At 53.0% G+C, this 22983-nt stretch overlaps 8 protein-coding genes across 8 annotated transcripts; 5 read left to right on the forward strand and 3 right to left on the reverse strand.

Moving 5' to 3' along the window:
* Window positions 1-353: 353 nt before the first annotated feature.
* On the forward strand, window positions 354-2137 carry Z520_08508 (uncharacterized protein; the record flags this gene model as incomplete). The annotated part of the gene is made up of 4 exons (XM_016779004.1): window positions 354-467; window positions 655-1125; window positions 1198-1515; window positions 1616-2137. 4 exons carry the CDS (start codon window positions 354-356, stop codon window positions 2135-2137), a joined length of 1425 nt encoding a protein of 474 aa, XP_016629923.1.
* A 2710-nt stretch (window positions 2138-4847) lies between these two features.
* Window positions 4848-5720, forward strand: Z520_08509 (uncharacterized protein; the record flags this gene model as incomplete). Its single annotated transcript, XM_016779005.1, has 1 exon — window positions 4848-5720. The coding sequence occupies one exon, from the start codon at window positions 4848-4850 to the stop codon at window positions 5718-5720; it is 873 nt and encodes a 290-aa protein (XP_016629924.1).
* A 39-nt stretch (window positions 5721-5759) lies between these two features.
* Z520_08510 (uncharacterized protein) lies at window positions 5760-7019 on the reverse strand (the record flags this gene model as incomplete). Its single annotated transcript, XM_016779006.1, has 3 exons — window positions 5760-6503; window positions 6556-6698; window positions 6758-7019. 3 exons carry the CDS (start codon window positions 7017-7019, stop codon window positions 5760-5762), a joined length of 1149 nt encoding a protein of 382 aa, XP_016629925.1.
* An 869-nt stretch (window positions 7020-7888) lies between these two features.
* Z520_08511 (uncharacterized protein) lies at window positions 7889-10424 on the forward strand (the record flags this gene model as incomplete). Its single annotated transcript, XM_016779007.1, has 2 exons — window positions 7889-8163; window positions 8213-10424. The coding sequence occupies 2 exons, from the start codon at window positions 7889-7891 to the stop codon at window positions 10422-10424; spliced, it is 2487 nt and encodes an 828-aa protein (XP_016629926.1).
* Window positions 10425-10548: 124 nt separating this feature from the next.
* On the reverse strand, window positions 10549-12206 carry Z520_08512 (uncharacterized protein; the record flags this gene model as incomplete). The annotated part of the gene is made up of 2 exons (XM_016779008.1): window positions 10549-11847; window positions 11910-12206. The coding sequence occupies 2 exons, from the start codon at window positions 12204-12206 to the stop codon at window positions 10549-10551; spliced, it is 1596 nt and encodes a 531-aa protein (XP_016629927.1).
* Window positions 12207-12628: 422 nt separating this feature from the next.
* Z520_08513 (uncharacterized protein) lies at window positions 12629-13366 on the forward strand (the record flags this gene model as incomplete). Its single annotated transcript, XM_016779009.1, has 1 exon — window positions 12629-13366. The coding sequence occupies one exon, from the start codon at window positions 12629-12631 to the stop codon at window positions 13364-13366; it is 738 nt and encodes a 245-aa protein (XP_016629928.1).
* Window positions 13367-14946: 1580 nt separating this feature from the next.
* Window positions 14947-19974, forward strand: Z520_08514 (uncharacterized protein; the record flags this gene model as incomplete). Its single annotated transcript, XM_016779010.1, has 1 exon — window positions 14947-19974. The coding sequence occupies one exon, from the start codon at window positions 14947-14949 to the stop codon at window positions 19972-19974; it is 5028 nt and encodes a 1675-aa protein (XP_016629929.1).
* Window positions 19975-20245: 271 nt separating this feature from the next.
* On the reverse strand, window positions 20246-21052 carry Z520_08515 (uncharacterized protein; the record flags this gene model as incomplete). Its single annotated transcript, XM_016779011.1, has 1 exon — window positions 20246-21052. One exon carries the CDS (start codon window positions 21050-21052, stop codon window positions 20246-20248), a length of 807 nt encoding a protein of 268 aa, XP_016629930.1.
* Window positions 21053-22983: the final 1931 nt, after the last annotated feature.

Consider the following 22983-nt stretch of genomic DNA (forward strand, 5'->3'; position numbering starts at 1 on the left):
ACAGTAGTAATCAGTCCAGACACTTAACCATCTGGAGCTCCCCCGGAGTGGTCTGATGAATCCGGGGCAGTAGCTAAAGGGGCAGACTCGGGATAATAATACATGCAGGCATTGCAGGGCAGTTGCTTTCCGAATTTGGCCTCCGCTGCCTCGGTTCTCGGATTACGCGAACGGTACCCGTCCAGCCTCTGGCCTCTCAACTTTTGATATTTGTTGTTGATCACTAAATCCATCCATCCTTCATCAGCTCCTTCACATTGATTTAATCCTGACCTCGACTCCTCGCTGCTTCGATCGAGGAACTCCCTGACCACTTCCCCAGCTTCTCTCTCAACCCCTAAAATTACACCAGAATGTCTGTTCCGTATCTCATCAATAGCGCCACCGGGCACATTCCTGCCTCGGAGAGGATTCCAGTTATCGCCAGACCTTTCGTGAGCGAGCGAGCAAAGAAGACATTGGATCTGGTAAGTCAGGATTCCAAGAGCTCTTGCAAAGCTTTCTCCCGCATTCTTTCCACCTTCGCTGTCCTATCTTGGCGGCTTGAGCTACCTAGGTAGCTCAAAGCAAATGGATCTTTCCATGACGCTTAGAAGAGAATACCACCCAAAAACAAGCACAAAGGACCAATACCAATGACCCCGTACCCTCTAGGTCGAACGATTCGTCGAAGAAGAATGCATCCCCGCCGATGCCGTCTTCTCCCAGCAGCTCAACCAAAAGGGTAGCGACACAGTGTCCCGCTTCGACGCTCACCCGCAGGTCATTGAAGACCTCAAGGCCAAAGCCCGAAAACTGGGTCTCTGGAACATGTTCCTGCCCAAGAACCACTTCAAGGAAGGTGCCGGATTCTCCAACCTCGAGTATGGCTTGATGGCCGAGTATCTGGGGAAATCGGGCGTCGCCAGCGAGGCCACCAATTGTGCGGCCCCGGACACGGGCAACATGGAGGTGTTCGCCAAGTACGGAACCGAGGAGCAGAAGCAGAAATGGCTCGGCCCTCTGCTGAATGGCGAGATTCGGTCGGCGTTCCTGATGACGGAACCGCAAGTGGCCAGTAGTGACGCGACGAATATTGAGCTGAACATGAGGAGAGATGGCGACTACTACGTGCTTAATGGCCAGGTTTGTTCTTCCCAGCCATCATGTACCGTTTTCTTCCCTTGATCTCAATTTTGCTAACAATGGCCTCCACAGAAATGGTGGTCCAGCGGTGCTGGCGATCGCCGATGCAAGATCTATATCGTTATGGGCAAATCCGACCCCAACAACCCGAATCCCTACAAACAGCAGTCGGTCATTCTCGTGCCCGCCGATACGCCTGGCCTCACCATTGAGCGCATGTTGTCAGTGATTGGCTTCGACGACGCGCCGCACGGCCATGGCCACATCTCCTTTAACAACGTGCGTGTGCACAAGAGCAACATGATCTTGGGCGAAGGACGCGGCTTCGAGGTCGTCCAGGGTCGTCTCGGACCTGGCAGAATCCACCACGCCATGAGATCTGTTGGTGCTGTAAGTGGAATGCCCCTTTCATGTCTCCACTCACTCCTCGCGGCATGCTTGGTTCGAAATTTTTGGATGATCCCTTTTTGCTAAATCAACTTCTGCACAGGCCGAGAGAGCGCTCGAATACTTCCTGGCGCGCATGAACGACCCAGCCAAGAAGCCCTTTGGCAAACTGCTGGCCGAGCACGGCATCATGCTGGAGCGGGTGGCGCGGTCGCGGATCGAGATCGACGCGGCGCGCCTGGCCGTGCTCAATGCCGCCATCAAGATCGACCAGTCCAACGCCAAGGACGCCCTCAAGGAGATCGCCGAGGTCAAAGTTCAGGTCCCCAACATGCTGCTCGACGTCCTCGACCGCGCCATCCAGGCCTACGGCGGCGCCGGCGTGTCCCAGGACACTCCCTTGGCCAACATGTGGGCTAGCGGCCGCACGATGCGCATCGTCGACGGGCCCGACGAGGTGCACATGCTGCAGCTGGGCCGCAATGAGAATAAGCGTGGCCCGGCGCTGCTGAAGCGCATCGCCGCCCAGAAGGAGAAGACCAAGGAGCTGCTCCGCCAATATGGCCTGGAGCCCAAGGATCCATTGGCCTTGAGGCGGGTCAGTGGCGGGCAATCGAAGTTGTAGCCATTTTTTGCAGAAGCCGCTGCGAACTCACGATGGTCATAGCTTGTGAGAGACTGGGAGACCTTTTCTGGGCTGCATTCCACTCACTGGCAGCTGTGCTTTTCCACCGGTAGTTAATTGAGAGGATTACTGGGAGGGGAAAGATTCGAAATCTTACTTGTGTCTGCAATCGTCTGAACTTGCTCTTTCGGAATCCCTCTTCTTCTCTATCCTTTTGTGGCTTTGAGTGAGTGACCGAGTAAACGCTTGTGCAGAGAGCCCTCGCCCACCACCATTTCCTCCCTCCGCGTGGCCTCGAGTACGAGTATGGTTTCGCCTGAGTTTCTGTTGTCCCGAGACCCAATTGAACTTGTCCAGGGGGAATCCTACGTAACGATAAAACAAGGAGGGAGACCCGAGGAACCCAGCTGGTGGCACTACCTGGTGCTGCTATAGCTGGAGCAAGCACGTTCCTAGAACTCTTTTCCTTTTGGTGTCTGGACCCTGTACCCCAACGGCAAGGCGCAGATCCTCCACACAGTCCACACTCTCGGAAGGGCAGCAGGCTTACAAGGTTTTTTCGTGGTGGCCATATGGAAAACGATAACAATATTAGTGGGTGGACTGCCAATTTGGAATAAATCAGGCCTTCCAAGAAAAGCATGGGCTGAGTTTTCTGCCATTTTGTGGGTTCGAAGGGAAATGCCAGTCTTGAATGGTTGAACCTAACATCTGAGCGATGCCGCGCCAAAAACCCCTCCGGTCTTTCGTTTGTGACTGGTCGAGAAGTCGAGAACTTTAAGAAATAACTCGTTCACCTGGGATCCAAGCTTCTGGGGTTGTTCTTTTCCTGGTCATCACACCTCTGCCTAGGGAGGGTCATACCGCTGAACGCATAGGCCAGCTACTTACCTGCCTAGGTACAGTAACATGTGCCATCCGAATGTTTAGGCACACACATGCATACGTGCATGGACGCTGTATCACAGAATGTCTGCAATGTAAGCTGCATACATCAACCTGGCTCAGAGAGAAGGCCACAAGAAGCATATTTGGCATATTCAGGAGATCGCTGATAGTCCCCTGGGACCAGGTTTGGGCTGGCAGCCCCAAGAATAAGAGATCGTACCTCGGAGAACCCAGAGGTCGGGACTAGCTCGCCGCTCCTCCGTCCGAGATCGCAGCCATTGGGATATGAGATTAGGATTTTAGAGTGGTTTTCTCTTCTAGTTTCCGAGCCTTGGGAGTCAGTCCGACCAGAGGGGTAACAATATGCGCGGGTGAGAGGATACCTCTGGAGTTGGGTGGGCTCTTAGCTATCCTTCCGCTCGTTATCGAAGGCTCGATTTCAAGGCAAGGAGAAATATGTGGAGTAGGTAGACTTGCTTAAATCGCAAAAACCAACGCTTTCACATCCCTGTTTCCCTTTCCGGGCATTCGCACCGGTGGGGAAAGGGGAGGGGAGGAGAAGATCTCATGCTGAAGACAAGCAAAAAAAGGATCACCTTTCAGACCTTCTTCGCGGAACTTGATTGATCAGCGTGGTTTGTCACTATCCGCAACCCTGGAGTGTACCGAAATAGAAGAAGAGCTGCGTGCCTGCTTCGTCGATCTCAGTGGACGAGGAGAGGGGCAGCATCAGCTTCCGCATCAAGGGCAGATGGAGATTTGAGAAAATGCCATGCCATATGGAGTACCTCGCACTTGACAAGATGCCATGGCGGTGGTGGCGCAGTGTCTAGTGTCGGTGGGACATGGCTTTGCAGTAATTAGCGCGAGGTTGCAACATACGGTAGGTACTCGGTACACAGTAGACTTTCTCCCCTTCTTCTGCAATGGCCTCGTTGGGTGCCTCTAGCCTTCTCCTCCTCCTCCTCCTCCACCTCGTCCTCCTCGTCCTCCTGCTTGCCATTGCCCATGTGGACACTGAGCAATTTGATAACTGGCTCTTCTCTAGACTCTCCACAACAGCCTGCAGTCAGTTGCTATCTCCATCCCAGAATCACCCTTTCTGCCAGGTCTACGCCATGCAATGCATGTTGAGGCATCCGGATGTACAGAAACTTAGTTTACTCCCAGTACCAAGTTCCGTCCCTCTCCCACAGCTATGTCACCTGCCTGATCTATCCAAGTTCGTATCCTAGTTCCCAGCACTGGGGTACGAGAGATCCCTTTTCCGCGGCACAGCTGGAGTGCATCCCCCCCGGTTGGTTGTCTCCATAGCTAGCACGACCTGGTACCTGGGATATGGTTATCCATACGTGTATATATTGCTTGAAGATCTCGCTGTCCCAATCCCTTGCCAGCATCTGAACTGACCCTCTTCCCTCCCCATTTTGGTGTTGCCACTTTGCCCGCCGAGTTCGAGACCTCTGAAAAGACCCTTTGAGTCTAATCCCTACTCACTACTTATCATAATACGAGGTACATTTCATTCCTGATCCAGCTTAGGGAAAGAAGGCTGCCTGAAGCTGGCGCTGGTCTCTGACGCGTCCTCCCCCCAAAGCCACCTCTCCAGCATAGCGCCCAACTCAACCGGCCAATCGTGTTTTTCCTTTTAGTCATCAACGTTGCTGGTCCTGGCTCTCTTCCCACAGTCTCTAAATTCAGCCTAAGCCTCTCGGACAGCTTCATCCGTCCAAAAGTGCGTTTCCCCTCGATGATACGCTTCTGATGTTGTCTGCGCCCAGACACCAACCCCTCAGCTCTGGAGAGTTGACGTTTGCTGGGCATGGCGTCTGAAGCCAGTACAGAGCCCGGTGGTACCAAATCCAAGCAGGAACGGATTCGCGACAATCAACGACGCAGCCGCGCTCGACGTCAAGAGTACCTGGCTGGGCTGGAAAGACGGGTGAAGGAATGTCAGGTGTCGTGTCGTGACGCTGACCTGCAGCGTGCAGCATATGCCGACCTTCAAGTCGAGAACGCCCGTCTGCGAGACCTATTGCATTATGTTGGTATCAGCCCTGATGTCGTCGAGAACTTCGGTCGCCACGGCGTGCAAGCACTACCCAACAATGCTGCAGCGCTTGCAGCTCGCCAGATCAAGCCCAGATATTACCAGCCCAACGCCCTACGCACCGGCGATATGCATGATGTTGACATGACCAAACAGGGATCGAATTGTGGTCCCACTGTCCCTGCTGCTCCAGCATCGCTTTGTACCCCGACATCAGCCATGCCGCCGGAATCTCTACAAGTCTGCGACAGCCAGCAATGTCCAACTTTCGTGGCCACTTCCGGGCCCCCTGCGACGGGCCTACCTGAGCTCGCCTCAATATCCCCACTCAGTTTGTACGAATGGATGCATCGCCCTGACAGTCAGGACACCCCTGCGTACTCCCCCGAGACTTTCTGTTGCGATGCCTTCGGGATTCCGCCAAACGGACGACTTCTATCAGAGAGTACAGACACCGTGCAATGTTTGGTCGCCAAAGGGATGATCGAGCAGTACGATCCGACCCCTGTCGAGATGGAAGAGATCGCGGCGCGACTTGCCACGGCTTTCTGCCCTCCTAGATCTGGGGAATTGGGCTGTCGAGTCAACACCCAGCTTTTGCTTCAAGTATTGCAAGAGATGGACGCTAGGCCAAAATGCGACTGAGATCAGGTGTGCACATTCTTGAAGCCATGCGTCGCCAACCTATGCTGCCCAGTTTTGGCGCCTGCCAAACCACTTGACGGCATAGACTAACCCAAGGAGAACTGGCACCTCGATAAGAGGCCCTACAGTTGCTGCCAAAGCTTGATCACTGTCAACACCATAAGTGGCGATGGCGACGGCTATGGCCAACTCAAAATTATTGCTTGCCGCCGTAAAGCTCTGGGTGCACGCCAGTCTGTATCCGAAACCGAGTCTCCTCGTGATCAAGAGCGTCGATAGGAATATGACCGCAAAGTACACGATGAGTGGAGCGGCAACTCTCACGACAGACACGATCTGATGGACGACGCGACGACCTTGGGACCCGAAGAGGACGATGATTGTGAAAAGGAGGCCGATCAATGACAGGGGCCCAATCCATTTCAGGAATCGCTTCTCGTACCAGTCTTTGCCCACCAGGTTTCGAAGGCTAAATCTGGTAATAATGGCAGCGGCAAGAGGTATTCCGAGGAAGACGCCGACGCTCTTCGCGACCGGAGCATAGTCGACGTTGACACCACTGTAAGAGTGGCTGATATCGTTGATGAAAAGGAGGGCCAGAGGGGCGAATAGAACCATCTGGAGGAGAGAGTTGATAGCGACCAGGATAGCACAATACTCATTGTCACCACCAGCCAACCCAGTCCATATCAGAACCATCGCAATGCATCTGGCGATCCCGACCAGTATGAGCCCATCGCGGAGGCCAGGCTCGTCGGGCAGGAAGGCCCAGGCTAGGCCCAGCTAAAAACTTCTATCAGCATCGGGTTACACCGCAATATATTGCGAGACTGACCATCAGCAGGGGTGCTATTATCCAGTTCACGAAAATGCTGAAAATGATCTGCACCCATAGAGTTCTTTGACGGAAGGAGTGATGCAAAGTCTCAAATCTGACCTTGCACAATATGGGATACATCATGACCAACAATCCGATTGCTGACCATACGGTTAGATCCCGGTGGTCAAGCAGACTGTCCCCATTGGTGCCAACGTACCTATTGGAATCGAAACGCCAACAAACTTGCCTCTCTGGAGTGCCGGGCCTGTGCTAGGGACGAAGTTGCCCAACAAAATACCCGTGAGCATTGCCAGAAAGATCCATAGTGCGAGAAACTGGTCGAGGATGCCGAGACTTTTGAAAGCCGATGCGTGTACATCGGACGGTGGTTCATTACTGGGTTGCTGCTCGAGATCTCGAGGCGGCAGGGAAGGGGACTGTTCCGGGGCCAATATGGCCTCTTTGTTCTGAACGTCCATCGCGGGCTTGGAAACAATATGTCTCAAGATTTCAGCTGGCCAAGGAGAAAACTACAAATTGAGAGGGAGGAAAGGCGTGCCGGCACTTAGACCACCACGCATAGATATAACGATCTATATAGGCCCATGTCGACATGGCTGGGTGGAGGCAAAATCCGAGGACATTGCATATCTGGTATTGCTGAGGTTTTTCAGCCAATGGGGATGCGGCCGTGACAAACTCGGGCTTCTTGATTTTTGCTCACCCTACCTAGGTACCGAGTACACCGTTCGCAAGCGAAGGATCCAAGATGCTGCTATTGGTGAATGTACATGTACCCACGGGCACCCGCCAAAGCGGCTGGTGCTGCCACCAGGTCCCCGCTGATGCCCTCCTTGCCTCGTTTTCTGCCCCCAGCTTCCGTGGGTGTGCGAAATGACCGACAAGCAGACAAGATTCGAAGGACGACAGGAACAGGCCTAGTGCAAGATGGAGGGGGACTCGGCGGCGACGATGAAGGATGGAGGCACCGACAGAGGTCAGAGAGGTCACAAGCGCACTAAGCATCCATTGCTGACCGTTCGTGCTCATCCTGTCCAGTGACTTGTGCCCAGATGCTGTCATTGCGTGATTGGAGAAGCACCGAAGCAAAGCTGGTGGTTGGTGTGTCGCATGTTGCAAGCCAAACCCACGCGCAGTTGATCGGCTGACCATCGCAGCTTCTTCTTCCAAGTTCCCCTTCTCCATTCCCCGGATTTGGCTCTCCTCCTTGTGTCTTTGACTGTGTTTGTGCGCGCTCGCTCTCTCTCTTACTCCTCTCATGTCTTTTGTCCTTGAGTCCAGCTCTTGAAAAAGTTCTTTCTTTGCTCCTGCTCTCTGTCATCCCATCATGCGGCTGGTTTCCGCATTGGCGGTCCTGGCCGCTGCGCTCCCCCTCTACGTGGAATGCTCACGACTCACTCCTCCTGTACTCCCTCTGATCGTGCGAAACCCGTATCTCAGCACCTGGCTAGCTAACGCAAGAGACGTACCTTGGGAGAAATGGCCCATGTTTTGGACCGGCCAGGAGATTGGTTTCTCCATCCTCGCCAGTGTCCCAGAGACGAGGACCGCATACCCCTTGCTCGGAAGACCTCAGGACTCGCTGCGGAAGGAGGGTGACAAGTAAATATTCTTGCCTTTCGACTTGTGTGCACAACTGACCTCCCTGTAGCTATACTGTATCCTCGCCAATCTACCATGGAGCTGTGTATGATGCCTCCACTACAAATCTGTCCTACTCCCTACCGCTGCCTTCACTATATCCGGAGTCCAGCTACATTGACCTCACGATCTCCTTTCTGTCTCCTATAACTCCCACTTCGACTGTCAGACAGTCTATCCCTGCGAGCTATGTCACTGTCTACGTCTCGGGTAATGTGCCTGTGGATATCTACATGGACCTCAATGGCCAATGGGTCAGTGGTAACCGGGGAAGCAAGATCGTGTGGGGGCTTGATCATACAGCATTAGAGGGAATATCCCGCGGTTTCAAGACATGGAAGGTCCAAAGGGCAGTACAGCAGCTGTTCACCGAGTTTCAAGATAGAGCTGAATGGGGTACTCTCTACTTCTCTGCGCCTTCCGACGTGCGACATGAGGCCGGTGTGTCGGCTCGGTTGAGGCAGAAATTTGCTCGGAGTGGGACTTTGGGAGACAGGATCGACCACGACTTTCGGTCGATTATGGACGAGGAGCCTGTCTTCGCATTCTCCAAGTCTTTTGAACTGAACAGCACCCGATCCACGGAACAGAGTATCACCTTTACGATCGCTCACATCCAGGACCCTGTTGTTCAGTTTGCTGCCGCGCGAGGGCTTACTTACATGCGTCCTCTGTGGGAATCATATTTCCCGACTGTCCAAGAGGTGCTCACCTTCCACTACCTCGATTTCAAACATGCCAGCCAATTGGCCGCAAACTATTCTGCGCAATTGGCTATTGACGCCTACAAGTCTGGTGCGGAGGATTACGTCGACATCGTTGCTCTCTCTGCTCGGCAAGTCCTGGGCGCCACAAGCTTTTCAGGCACACCGGATGATCCGATTCTCTTTTTGAAGGAAATCTCTTCAAACGGAAACTTTCAGACTATTGACGTTATATTCCCCGCATTTCCGTTCTTTCTGTACACGAATGCGCGATGGCTTGGATATCTCCTGGAGCCGCTCATTGAGCACATGCTGAGCGGACAATATCCAAACAAATATGCAATGCATGACCTTGGATTTCATTTTCCAAATGCCACTGGGCACCCATTGGGACAAGACGAGTACATGCCGGTCGAGGAGTGTGGAAATATCCTCATCATGGGATTGGCACTGGCTAACGCCCTGAAGAATGACGCGGGCTGGACTGCGTCATCCACATGGCAACCGATGGGTGGAGTTCCTACGCCAATCCCTTCGTCAGATAGCCTTGCTCCTTTGTCGGTGGGCAGGGAAGACGGCATCCTATACATTGACGATGCGTGGGTTGGCCAGCCGGAAAGCCTGAAGAGAGCCGAGAAGTGGGTTCGCAGGAGCTATCGGTTATGGAAGCAATGGACAAGCTACCTGGTTGAGTTTTCTCTGCTACCTCACAATCAGCTCTCTACCGACGACTTTGCTGGCTGGCTGGCTTTACAGACAAACTTGGCTCTCAAAGGCATCATTGGCATCAAGGCCATGGCTGGCCTCGCCGAACTCACGGGCAACTATGAAGATGCGAAGGTTTTCAACAATATCTCGAAAGTATACATTGACAAGTGGGAAGAATTTGGTATTTCTCGCGACAAGACACATGCTAAGGTCGCGTACAATTGGTATGGTTCCTGGACTACGACGTACAATCTGTATGCGGACAGTTTACTATGTTTCCACTTGGGATCAGCCAACTCATCGGAAATGACCTCCATTGCTGGACGTTATGAGTACCAAAAACCCCTCAAGGATTCCATCGCAGGAGACAAGGATGGATTCGTGCCGAAACACATATACCAGATGCAAAGCGATTGGTACTATGCCGTCCGGCAGAAATATGGTCTGCCTCTCGACTCGCGACATCTATACACCAAGACCGACTGGGAATTCTTTGCCATGGCCGTTGCGGCCCCCAAAGTCCGAGCCAATATCTTGCAATCTGTCGCCAAGTGGGTGAATGAGACGGTTACTGACCGACCATTTACCGACCTGCACTCGACGGAAGGAAGGGGAGAGTTCCCGGGACCAAACTTTTTTGCGAGACCTGTGGTTGGAGGACATTTTGCATTTTTGACACTGGGACAAGCGTGCAAGGGCAGGGCTATGGAGGGTCTGAAGTACCTGAATGACGATGTGACGAAAAAGATGGACGTGCAGGGCATATTGGATGCGGAACGAGCTGAGGCTGGATGGCAACTCGAGCTGTAGACTGGTAGCATCTGATAGGTTTTGGGAAGGAGATTGAATCCTCTATATGATATATCTGTTTATACACAGAACGACCAGGGTACGATATTTGTTCCTGAGATGGGAGACGGTAACAGCCGCTAGATCAGTTGCCGCTCACCTCCAGCATATCTTTGACGCTCCCAAACTTCTCTCGCGGCTTGCCCCTCTGCATGCCAATCTTCTTCTCCACCTGGTCGATTCTCTGCCAGCTGTCCCAGTGGACCGGTCTAAGGGATAACCCAGACGAGACGGCGTCGGCCTGGACGCCCTTCCAGCCGTCTCGATTCTCTTCCGGTCTTGTCCGATTCTGGGCCGCCTTTCTCTTCCAGTCCGCCACAATGGCTTCGGCGGTCTGGAACGCGTCGGTCATGGTGCTGGCGATCACGCCGGTCGGGCCGCGCTTGACCCAGCCGGAGCAGTAAATACTCACTCCTCCGCCTTCCTCTTCTCCTTGTTCTTGTCCTGATCCCGATGATGTCTCGCCGTCGGCCTTCTTCTGGAGGTCCAAAGGCACGACTACTGCTCTTCCCAACCCGTCGTGCCGAATCGTTCCCTTGCGCTCGTCAAAGTCGACGCCCAACTCTGCCATGCCCGGGATCGCTTCGGCCTTGTATCCTATCGAGCGGAACAGCGTCGATGTGGGCATCAGCTGTGTTTCGTCCGTCGTGCTGACTTTGGACTCTGGATCTGCGGGATCTTCGAGTCGAGTCTTTGAGAAGACCACCCCTTCCAGTGACTCCGGGTCTGAGTCGGACCATTTGAGCGAGTGTGGTGCGAGCAAGAAATCCAGCGACCATGACTTTGTGGCGCTTTCCTTTACCGGACTTCCCTTTTGCAAAAGTTCCATTAGTCGTCTTTTCGGGCGGGGCAGTTTGGACAGGTCCGGCGGGAACAGATGATCTGGTATAGGGCGAAAATTGACGTCTTCGAGGTGTAGAAGCTCCCGCACTTCTTTGATTGTGAATGCCGCCTGCATCGGACCCCGTCGACCCACGACGTGGACATGCTTGATCGTGCTGGCGGAAAGCGCGTCTAATGCGTATTCTGTGATGTCTGTCTTTCTCAGCACGTCGATTCTACTCAGCAGTGTTCTGGCAACGTCCAACGCCACGTTTCCTTGCCCAACCACCACCGCTGTGTCCCCCGCCGTCAAGTCAGGGTTCAAAGTTCGGTACTCGGGCAGGCCATTGTACCAGCCCACAAAGGCGCGAGCCGAGTAGATGTGAGGCTTATCTTCCCCTTCCAGGCCAATTCTGCGGTCTTTCGATGCCCCGTAGGCGAAGACTATCGCGTCGTAGTGTCTGGCGAGAAGTCGGAGGGGGAGGTCGTGGCCCAGATTGATGTTTCCGATGAAGGTGAAGTCAGGGGACGCGGCGATGGCTTGGAAGGTGTCTTGGACGTTCTGGTAAGGCGTGTCAGTGTGATTGATCCTGGCGGACGAGGAGGGAAATCTATGACCTTTACCTCTGGATGATCTGGAGCGACCCCGAACCTGACGAGCCCAAAAGGTACCGGAAGCTGTTCGTACATGTCTATCCTCGTCCCTCGGATTTCCCGTAGCAACTTTTGCGCGGTGTAGAAGCCTGCTGGACCGGAGCCGATGATGGCCACGGTAGGAGCTGGTCTAATTGCATCGTCGTGCCCTGCAGCTGCATCACTGCTGAAGGTTCTTCGAGTGGGAAAAATGAGGGAGCAGTGGGAGCCTCGACAAGAAGCAATTCTTGCGCGAAACTGGAGGCGCAAGCATTGATTGATCAGCATGGCCAGTGTAAAAAGAAGCTCGCCATCATCCCCCTTGTTTCGGCCAGAGGACACTCTTCAAAAGAAGAGATGGGAGTTGCAGGCACAATTGAGCAGTGACGAGCATGACGGGCAGGGGAGTCTCGGAACGGAGGAAAAGTTGCTTATCGATAAAGCTTCAACCGAAATTAAACCGACCGCATCAGGCTGGCACGTGGCCGGTGAGGCTGCCTCTCAGCCTTGTCGCATTTCCCAACCCCAACTGCGTTGCCACCATCAACGCCAACAAGAACTATAAGTACGAGGTATTGAGTCGCCTGTCCTCAAAACTGGCCCTTCTTCCCCTTCCCATCTTCCACTTTCTCCTTGTTATCATTTCTCTCGTCTTCCTGCTCATTATCCCCTCTGCGATCTTCTCCCCTTCTCCTGCACTAGTATTCGATATGCCGAAACCGCGCTCGTCTCAGCGCCCTCTGTCCACATCTTCCTCAATCCCCTTAACCTTCACCGACTCCCTCCCCCTCCCTACGATAATAGTCTTCGACCTAGATTACACGCTGTGGCCCTTCTGGGTGGACACGCACGTGTCTGCACCTGTTAAACCACAGACCTCGACACCGGGCGGTTTCAATACTCACATGCTTGATCGGTGGGGTGAATCTTTCGGGTTCTACTCCGAAGTTCCTCAGATACTGGCTGCCGCACGGGATAAAGGCATAGTCATGAGTCTGGCGAGTAGGACCCACGCACCAGACCTGGCAAGGGATATGTTAAAAGGCCTCCATGTCCCGGCATCGCCGCAGAGTGAATCTGGGGAGACACCAGGAACAAAGCCGTTGAGAGCGATTGATTTTTTCACCCATCCACAAATATACCCGGGGTCTAAAACAACACACTTTCGCCATCTCCAAACCCAACTCTCAAAATCACCACCGTCCTCTGCTGCCGGTGGACCTGGTCATGGCCAAGGAGGACGAAAGATACCGTTTGACGAAATGCTCTTTTTCGACGATGAAGGTAGGAACCGTAATGTGGAGACAGAATTGGGAGTTACCTTTTACTTGGTTCCAGATGGAGTTGATAAAGAACAGGTCGATCGAGGAGTTTGGGAATGGAGGAAAAGAAGAGGAATCACACCGAATGACTTGAGGAACGAGCGGGTGGCTGAGTTGGAGGGCTGAAACCCCTGGAATTGGATTTTTGCAGGACTTGGAATTTGAGCTTTCAGGAGAGCGCCGGGAGACCAGATTATATGCATTCCTCCACGAGGTGAACATTGCGTGGCAGACTTCAAAGTGAGTTTTCCTGTGCACAGCGACGGCGCATTCTATCGGGTGGATGGTTTGTTTTCTGGAGCCTGAGACCATCAAAGCGCTCATGAGATGGATGTACGGATCAAAGATATAGAGGTAGACTTCTGGCCTGTAGAAATGGCCCTCTGGAACGACAAGGGCCGTTCGTATGTTCATTGTTATAGCAACAACACTTGTGACACGCAGCATAGTTATCTCAGGGCACTGCTGCTGTCCTGTAACCCAAAGGTATCGATATCGACCACAGCTGGATCGCTGTATCGTCGTCGTCGTTGCCACCGGCCAAACCCCGTCGCTGTGGGAATGTCAAAAATCCCCACTCAGCCACTGATCCTTCCTCGTGTCAGGTTTTCGACTCATCGCCTCATTGACCCAGGCTTCACGTTTTGATGCTAGTCCTGGTCAGCAGCCTTCAAACTCAACCGGCACGTCCCGTAGCAGACTTCATATCACCTATATACCCGCTGGGGACGTCCATCTATCGAGGACGCTTAGACACTGGACCGGCTATTCGTGCACAGTCCTGGTGATAGGCAGTCTCGCTATCCCTGTCCGACTGCGACGTTGCTAACTGGGCTACGTCTGATGTGCAGGCTTTTCACTGGCAGCGTCCTCCTAAAAGCTTCCTGGGTAGGTAGGCAGATGTGGCCCATGTGAACCAAGAGTTACACAGGACTTGCACAAGCAGATTCGACATTTAATACGAGACCGCTGCCGCCGTCTCCAACTGGACAGCACCATTGCTAAGCCAGCCGATACCTAGTCGCCATGAAGCACCGCAGCTCGAAAGGGGCGCAGCTCAGGGACTCGGCTCGATTCTGGCCTTGTCCTTCACGAGCCCACAACACTAGGCCGCCTGGCAACACCTCCACAGATTCTGGGCTACGAATCATTGTGAGGTCTGTACGCGGCTGAAACAGCTCTTGGGATAAAATGTGTGAATGAACGCCTTCCACGAATGGACGCGAGCGAGCACTTTCCCAAGCTGAACAGCTACTGGCGCCACGGAACCTTGGCTGGCTCGAACTCTATGCCACTAGGCCAAGTGTCGCCCATGCTCGGCATGTCTAACGGGCGTGGTCCACGCGGTTACAGCCTACTCCGCATCGACGAGAGCATGTCAAGGCCACCAATCTCTGAGACCATCAGGGGGCCAGACTGCTCTCCTGGAATTTCGTGATGTTCAGCTGGTCCATATATCAGCCGTCCTTGTCGCAAAGAAGGGACTGAGGGGTTCTACAAATGCCTTTGGAATTAGCAACCGTGAGTCTCGTTTCCACGTCGCTTGGGCTGTATCGCAGGGTTTTATTCATGGATCGTCCTGAAGTCGGCGCACTGTCACAGCAGTCCCCTTGTTGATACAGTCTCACAATCTGTTGGCAGGGTCTTGAATATATTGGCTTGTGGGCTTCAAATTCGGATGCAGCATCCTCTTTACTGTCGTCGCCATGAGCAATTACGACCAAAAAAAGGACGAAACATTCGAAAAGGAGGCCTGGAACGCTGCACGAGCGGTGTTCTCTGGAAACCATGATCCGGTCAACTTCCAGCCTTTTCTCAAAGACTATACGACACCCGAATCAGCTAGGAGTTCGGTTGTACAGGCGCAGAAAGAAGCCAATTCCGAGTATAATGGCAAGCTTGGTGCTATCCTTGATAAGGTCGACCAGTTTATGAAAGTGGGAGATCTTGCCATCAAGTCGGCTCCTGAAAGTATTGGCCTTGCCTGGACTGGTATCAGACTCTGCCTTCACTCTGTACAAGATGACTTTGCCACCTTTAGCCTCTTCTCGGGGGCATGCTCAGATATCTTGGGCATACTCATTTCTTGCAGGGTGTATGGCGGCTTGTATGCAAGTCAGGACCACCCTCCAGAGTTTACCGATCTTCATGAGAAGGTTTTGAGCTACATCAAAGAAACCTACGTCAACATCATCGAGTTCTCATATCAGATGTGGAAATATGCCCGATCCAATGCGGGTGTTCGTGTCATCAAAGGCTTGTTCCGCAGCGCCCAGGGAAAGTTCCAGCCAAAGATCAAAGCCATCAAAGACAACGAAGCCCAGATGAACAAATATGCCTCCCAAGCAAACCAGCAAGTCTCGCAGTATTACCAGAAGAAAGGCCTGGACAATGACCAAAAGATGATGAAGGGCCTGTCGGATCAAATGGAAATGCTGCAAGCGTGGCATGAGGAGGCCGCCAAACAGAACCAGTTATTGGAGGAATTGATGAAGAGGGACGAGCTTCAGAGGAAGGACCAACGTCTGACTGCGGCAGAGATCACGCACGAGAATTGGGAAAGGCAAAAGAAGGAACTACCATCCCTCGACGACAATCAGCAAGCGCTGGAGTCTAAAATGACGGATCGCAAGCCCGGAACTTGTGGCTGGATTTTGGAAAACTCCAAATTTCAAGACTTTGTGAAGGCCGAAGGCGGTAACGTTACATGGCTGGTCGGCACAGGCGGAACTGGAAAGTCCTTTCTCATGTCTGCGGTCATCGAAGACCTCAAAAACAAAGCCCATAGACACGACTCTCTCGTGCACTACTTTTTCATATCCAAGGCTTCTCAAGCCACGACGCAGGCCGATGAGATCGAGCGTCACCTTCTTGCGCAGCTCTATCAAGATGCAGCGCAATCATTAGACACCTTGGACAAGTGCAACAAGATTATGTCAGAATATATCGAACACCACAACAAAAAGAACAATACGAAAACTACAAGCAAGAAATCAGGAGACGGTTCGGCCGGGTTTGAACAGACCTATACCGCTCTCGCCAAAGTCATCAACAAGCGAACCTATCTTATGATAGACGCTTTGGATGAGTGCGCCGACAGAGAGACGCAGGAATTCATCCAGACGATCAAGAAATTAGCTAGCACACAGGGTTTGAAGTTAAATGTCTTTTGTAGCAGCAGAGATGAACCTGACATCAGCGCCATTTTGGAAAATTGTCCGAGAATCAACGTGGAGGAGAACAACTCAAAAGATATCGCCGAACATGTCCAAGCTGAGATGGCGAGATTGCCAGGATTTACTCCAGCGGAGCGAGAGGAAGCTTGTCGAGAAATTACCCAAAAGGCCGGATGCTACTTTCGATACGTCGAGCTGGCCATGGATTTCATGCGTCGGCCGTGGCGGAGGCCTCTGTCATCACATCTCGAGTCCTTGCCTTCAGGTGTTGAAAACATCTATGCTCAGCGGCTAAATCAGACCAACCCTGCATACTACGATTTGCTCACCCACTGCCTTACCTGGACCATTCTTGCTGGAGAGGAATTGGGTGTTCAAGAACTTATTGATGGATACAAGGGCAATTTTACGGACGAGGAATCCACGCCTGTGGTAGGCGAAGACCAAGAGAATGTGAATCTGGAACTGTACGAGGACCAAATCAGACAAGCTGGAAGTGGTTTCCTTCGGGTAAATCCTGACCATACGGTGAGTCTAGTCCACAACACCGTGAGAGACTTTTTCTTGCAGTCAGGCAGCGTTGCCAATGGTAGTGCTAAATCAGCGTCTGAACCCGAATGTCAGTGTGCCAGATGCCAAAGGGAGTTGAAAAGCAGCAAGAAATTTGTCGTTTCAGAAAGAGAAGGTCACATGCAAATAATTACCACAATCCTCCATCATCTGCTATCTCCGTTGTTTCAGCGCAAGTACTATGCTAAGCCTCCGGATAAATCGGATGACAAGGAAAATGATGAAAAAGAAGTGAACGGTGGGGACACAACTGATGTCGTCAAAAGTGAGAATGTTGCAGCACCAGCAGAGGCCACACCGGCCGAAGCAACGCCAGTGGCACCACCAGGGGCACCACCAGCAGAAGCCCAGGACGAGGATATTCAGAATAATGGTGTCCAGGCACAAGATCAAAGCCCTGATGATCCAGCGGATAAGCTCGGTAGTGCGCAGCAAATATCCGAACACCAAAACGAGGAAGCAGGAACGAACTCACCGCCAGAGATCAATGGCGAACCGTCGGAGCATGTTGCCTCCGATGACCTAGATTCAAAGTCTGACATGCCCAATGGTGGCTCAAACCAAGCGCAAGAAAACAATAACCCACCGAATGGAGAAGAAACCCGGGACACCAATAAAGATGGTGCGGCGGATGAAGAAACAGATGACCACTCTGTGGTAGACAGCGACGAGAACGTGGATTTGACAGACCAGGATCGAGCGAGGCTTTGGGATCTACAGTCAGCTTCGGATCTCTTCCAGGCACGGTACGAAATTACAAGACTGACGTGGCATTTGACACAACTAGAAGATGTTTATCCCGCCAACGAAAGGTCTGGCGAGCAGTGGAACAAATTACGCGAGCTCCTCGAAAGATTTCTTGATCCAGAATCCGAGGCGTGGAGAGGTTGGATAAGGACAATGTGTGCCGCAGGCCGCGCTATTGACACGATGGAAATGTACATTGACATCGAAGAACTACCTCCTCTGGTGTTCGCTGCGTGTTGTGGCTTGACGAGCCTGGCGCATATACTCTTGGCCCGACCTAATGCCTCCGATTTTGTCAACCTAAAGATGCCGGAGGGGATGAGTGTGTTGTCTTTTGTGGTAACTTATCAAATGACCACCGAAAAGAACCAGGATTCTTTCTTACTGGCTATGTTGGAAGCTGGAGCGGATCCGAATGCCAACAACCATTGGGATGACCAATACATCGGAAGTTCATTTCACTTTCTCCTCTTGTGTCAAACAGTTAGCAGGGCGCAGCTCGAGATGTTCCTCGCACACGGTGCTGATATCAATAACCTTGACGATAGCGGCGGCAATGCCCTGCACTTCTTCGCTGCAGGAGCTGCCGACCTTGAGATCGGCATTGCGCTGGTTGAGGCTGGAGCGGATATGCACATCCGAAATAGCAGAGGGGAGTCCATCATGCATATGTTGGCTCGTCGGGACAACTGCCGCGTTGACATGATGCAATATTTCATCGACAAAGGTGCTGAGGTTGACGCAGAGGATGATGCGTCGGAAAGACCACTGCTCGAGGCCTCTCTGGCCGGAAATTGCGAGGCAGTCAGATTGCTGCTCGATCACGGAGCGGACATCGAGGATGTGAATGAGAACGACCAAACAGCACTCTTTGTCGCCGCATTGGCTGGCAATACGGAAGTTGTGAAGGTCCTTCTTGAGCGAGGGGCAGATCCGCTGAAACGAAATTCCATGGGAGCCACTCCATTCGGAATGGCTTGCAGGCATGGCGACGCCGAGTCCGCTCTCCTTCTAGGGAGAGCCATGGTCGAGAAAGGGGAAATCGAGCATCTCAACTGGCAGAACTCATCGGGGAAAACACCAATTATGAGAGCGGCATCTCGGGGAATCTCGAAAGTGATTGACTTTCTCCTTGATCATGTGGACACAGAGGCTGCTCTCAAAACCATGTCCAAGAAGGGGTGGACGGCTTTGCATTATGCGGCACTGAGAGCCCGTCCCGAAGCGACGATAACGCTGCTGAACCGCGGGGCAGACAGTCGATGCAAGGACCCGCAGGGCAAGACACCACTTCAACTGTGTTATGCGAAGATCTGGACAAAGCCAGATGAGGACCGGGAGAAAACGATATCAGCCCTGATTGACCACGATCGGCAAGCGGCAATTGCGGAGATCGAGCTGCTTCATACGCTGGCCATCAACGATTCTCCCGACCTCGTGGCAAAACTACTGGAATTTGGCGCCAATCCCTATGCCACGGACGAACATGGCTGGAACGTCCTCCAGCTAGCAGAGCAGTACGACAGACCGGATGTTGTCGAAGTTATCAAGGCTTCCAAGCTCAAAGCCGGTAGCCGACCTTCCAGGTTGGTAGGGAGCTTCTCAGACGTGCTAATTTGTTCTCCTTCTGGCTTGGAGATTGAGCTGCGTGAACGCGGTAAGCCCGTGGCTGAACCGCTGGAAGGGTTTCTGTGTTACGCAACCGATCAGTCGTTGATTACCGAACACCCCATTCCGGCATCGGCCGAGCGGTATTACTTCGAGATGGCCATCGCGGACCAAGAGAACAAGCCTGAGGATCCCATGTTTGTGATTGGGATCACTCAAAAGCCCACGGGATCCACCAAGCTGTGGTTCCCGGGCTGGTCGAAACCTGGCACATCGAGCTGGGGCTATCACAGTGACGACGGGAAGATATGGTGTGTCGCAGATCCTCCCAAGATCAAAGACCTGGGGTCGGCGAGGAAGTACGGATACGGTGACACGGCAGGGTGCGGGATCGACGTGAAGAAACGGACCGTGTTTTGGACTTTGAATGGGAAGAGGTTGATGGAGGCTGGGTTTCAGAACGTTCGTGGCCAGATCTATCCCGTCATTGCCGTCAGCCACATCGGCAAGGTTAAGGTCAACCTGGGCCTCAACTTGAAGGACGAGCCTTTCCTTTGGCTACCGGGTATCACGTGCGATTTTGAGAGCGACGTTCCTCCCCCGAGTTTGAGAAGGCTGAAATCTGAGCACTGACAGGTTATAGAGGGGGAGGGAGGTAGAAGACATTGATCGGCGTTAGATGCCACACGGAGTCATTGAAATTTCATGCCGTTCAAGTATTCCAAGACCCTTTGCGTCGGTGCTCTCTGAAAGTTCCCAGGCACCTCCACTCTTTCCGTAGGTAAGAACAGCGGCCCACGATCCGGTCCGAAAGAAAGGAAATGAAATGCCTCATCATATATTTGATTCTTTCAAATTTGCCCATCACACCAAGAAACCTGGCTTACCACATCTGGTATGAAGTTCACAAGTACTTCCGACACGTCTCAACCACGTACTTCGCAAACACCTCCGGGTGCGACACGTAAGGAAAATGAAAGCCCGGAAGCGTGGTGATGGGGATCTTCTCCCTTGCAGCGATCACGACGTTCTCGAAGAAGACCTGCATGGGCCCTGCGCCGCCGACGGTCCAATCGATGGGGACTTTGTGCAGGTTTTCTGTGGTCGTGAGGGTCGGTGCGGACCCGGGGATGGTGCGCGGATAACCGTACGCCCAGCGGACATAGTTGTTGGCGCGGAGCCTGTCGTGGACTTCGGGGCCCAGGGCGTCCCACGCGGCTTCGCCGCCGGACATGGTCCGGATCGTAGCGGCCAGCGCCGCGGGGAGTGTGGCGGGGTCGGCTTCGTGGATGTTATCGATGCTGGGCGGGTTGGTGGTGGGGAGCTCATGCGGCATCGCGTTGCGCACGCGGTGGGGGAAGTTCGCGCACAGGGCCAGCACGGTCGAGGCGCCGGAGCTACACCCCCAGACGGACGCGGTCGTGATGTCCAGCTTGTCCATGAGCGTGTCGATATAAGTCGCCAGCTTCTCGCCCGTGACCTCCTGGTACGTCTCTGGTGGTGCGGCGGACGACCGTGACATGCCCGGCATGTCGAATGTGGTCACCTTGAACCGGCTGCTGGCGATCAGGGACATGGGCTTGTCGAACATCTGGCAGTCGCCCAGGCCGTCGGGGATCAGGACAAGGTCGGGCCCAGTGCCTTCCTGCTCGTAATACCAGTTGATACCGTCCTTGGTGAGGACGGTGGACCTCACTCGCTCAGCGGACATGGTGGCACGTTCGGGGGATTAGGTTGCGGGGTGAGAAATGATTACGTTCCAAGGATGAGGCTCGCGCTTGAGTTGCATATATACATACATACCTCGTACGAGGTAGATATTCAGTATAAAGCTAGTCCCACGAGCCAGGACTCTAAAGCCCCGCCGTCCCGCCTTTTCGCAGACTTGGAAATGTGACTGATGGGGTTGCCAAGGCAATATAATAACAGCCACGCCAATTCTCGGCCGAGGGTCCTCCTCGTAGAATTGATTTTTGTTTGAAGGGCGGGAGTGGTACCATTTGCGGGACGGGAGCGGTGCCATTTTGAGAATAAGAGTGATGGCATTTGTGGGTAGAGAATCAGATATACAGGCAGCTTCAGGGGGTCATCTGGCTCCGAGTCGCCGGCCTCACAAGACCCTTGGGCACCTAGGTAAGAGCTAGTGAGGCTGAGATATGGGGTATACGATAATACGGACCACTTAACCTTGGAAACTAAGCCTGAAATGGAGAATGTCCAATCCAACGACCAGGAAGCAGGTCGAGGAATACCCCGTACTTTTTGTTTTCAGGAATTGAAGTCCACATTGGTCCTCTTTTTCAAATGGGGTCCAATGACACTTCTGCACAACATCAGCATGCTGACCAGGAAGTGTGAAAGGTCGTGCCATAACCAGGATACCCCGGATATTGCACATACAGTGGGCCGCTGGCGGTTGATATACAACAGAGACAGACTGCCCATGTGTCGTGTGTCCAACTATACCGAGCCAGACCGACGGTTGACGATGTCAACTTGAACCACAGCCTTATCTTCTCGCAGACTTTTTGCACGGATCGTCATTTATAAGGTGGTACTATATATCCCAGAATTTAGAGTACCAACAATATATGGCCCCATAATTGATCGTCGCCCTTCAAACGCCCCCACGAATCCTAGCTGACTGTTTCACTTGTTATGGGAAAGGCACAACTAGGATGATGCATTGATACAAACGCAAGGAGCCGAGTGTTATGGATACCTGCTTGCCAGGTATGGAAAGTGATAGGCTACCCATTTTGCTATGAAGGAATGTAACGGCGTGGAGCAGGTATACCAAAGAGGTCAATGTATGATCGAATGAACGGGATCAAACCCCATAATATGAGTATTATTTAATGGCCATAATAATACACTCATTTCCTCACTTCGTCTGATCTCCCTACCTCCCTCTTTCTCACGCTTTACTTGCTCAGTAGATCCCCCGAACAACCACTTCGTGGCCTTGAATTCCCCAGTCCATATCGACCATGAAGCTCCAAGTCCTTCCAAATCTTCTCTTCACGGCCACTGCGCTGCTGGCCTCCAGCGCCTCCGCCCAAATCAGCTTCAACTTCTGCGTCGGCCCGCCGGCCTCAGACTACTGCGGCGCCGGCGGTGCCTGCGAGCTGCCCGACGGATCCTTGCTCTGCTGTTCAGGCAACATCCCCTGCGGGTCCAACAATGTCTGCATGTACGATCAGGGAGAGGGCCTTGCCCTGTGCGACTGCCAAGGGGATTGCACCCCAGGAGGAGACGGGTCGCAATGTGCTTGTGTAAGTTTCAAAAGACAAATCCCCAAGTCCCTAAAAAGGTCCAGGCAAGATGCGCTGAGATGGCTGAAATCACATCGTCGTTTGTAATAGGGAAACTAGACACTTGATCACACCGTGGACTGCGACTGCGGCTGTGTTTTGGGCACATGATCGATGAATTTCTTCTGAACCGTCATAACGCGTCGAGTTGCTGTCCCTCCGAGACCTAGCCATCTCACTTCACGGACACGCCAAGTGCTTGGGCCCGATGGACTCTGAGACTAAGCCGCTGCCTATCGGTGAAGACTCTGTTGCGACCACAGGGATTACGAGTATGAGGAATGGGAAGGGGAAGCGAGGAACCAACCACGACTTTAAGTATTTTCAG

This window comes from Fonsecaea multimorphosa (genome assembly GCF_000836435.1).
Source record: "Fonsecaea multimorphosa CBS 102226 unplaced genomic scaffold supercont1.19, whole genome shotgun sequence".
Taxonomy (NCBI): Eukaryota; Fungi; Ascomycota; class Eurotiomycetes; order Chaetothyriales; family Herpotrichiellaceae; genus Fonsecaea; species Fonsecaea multimorphosa.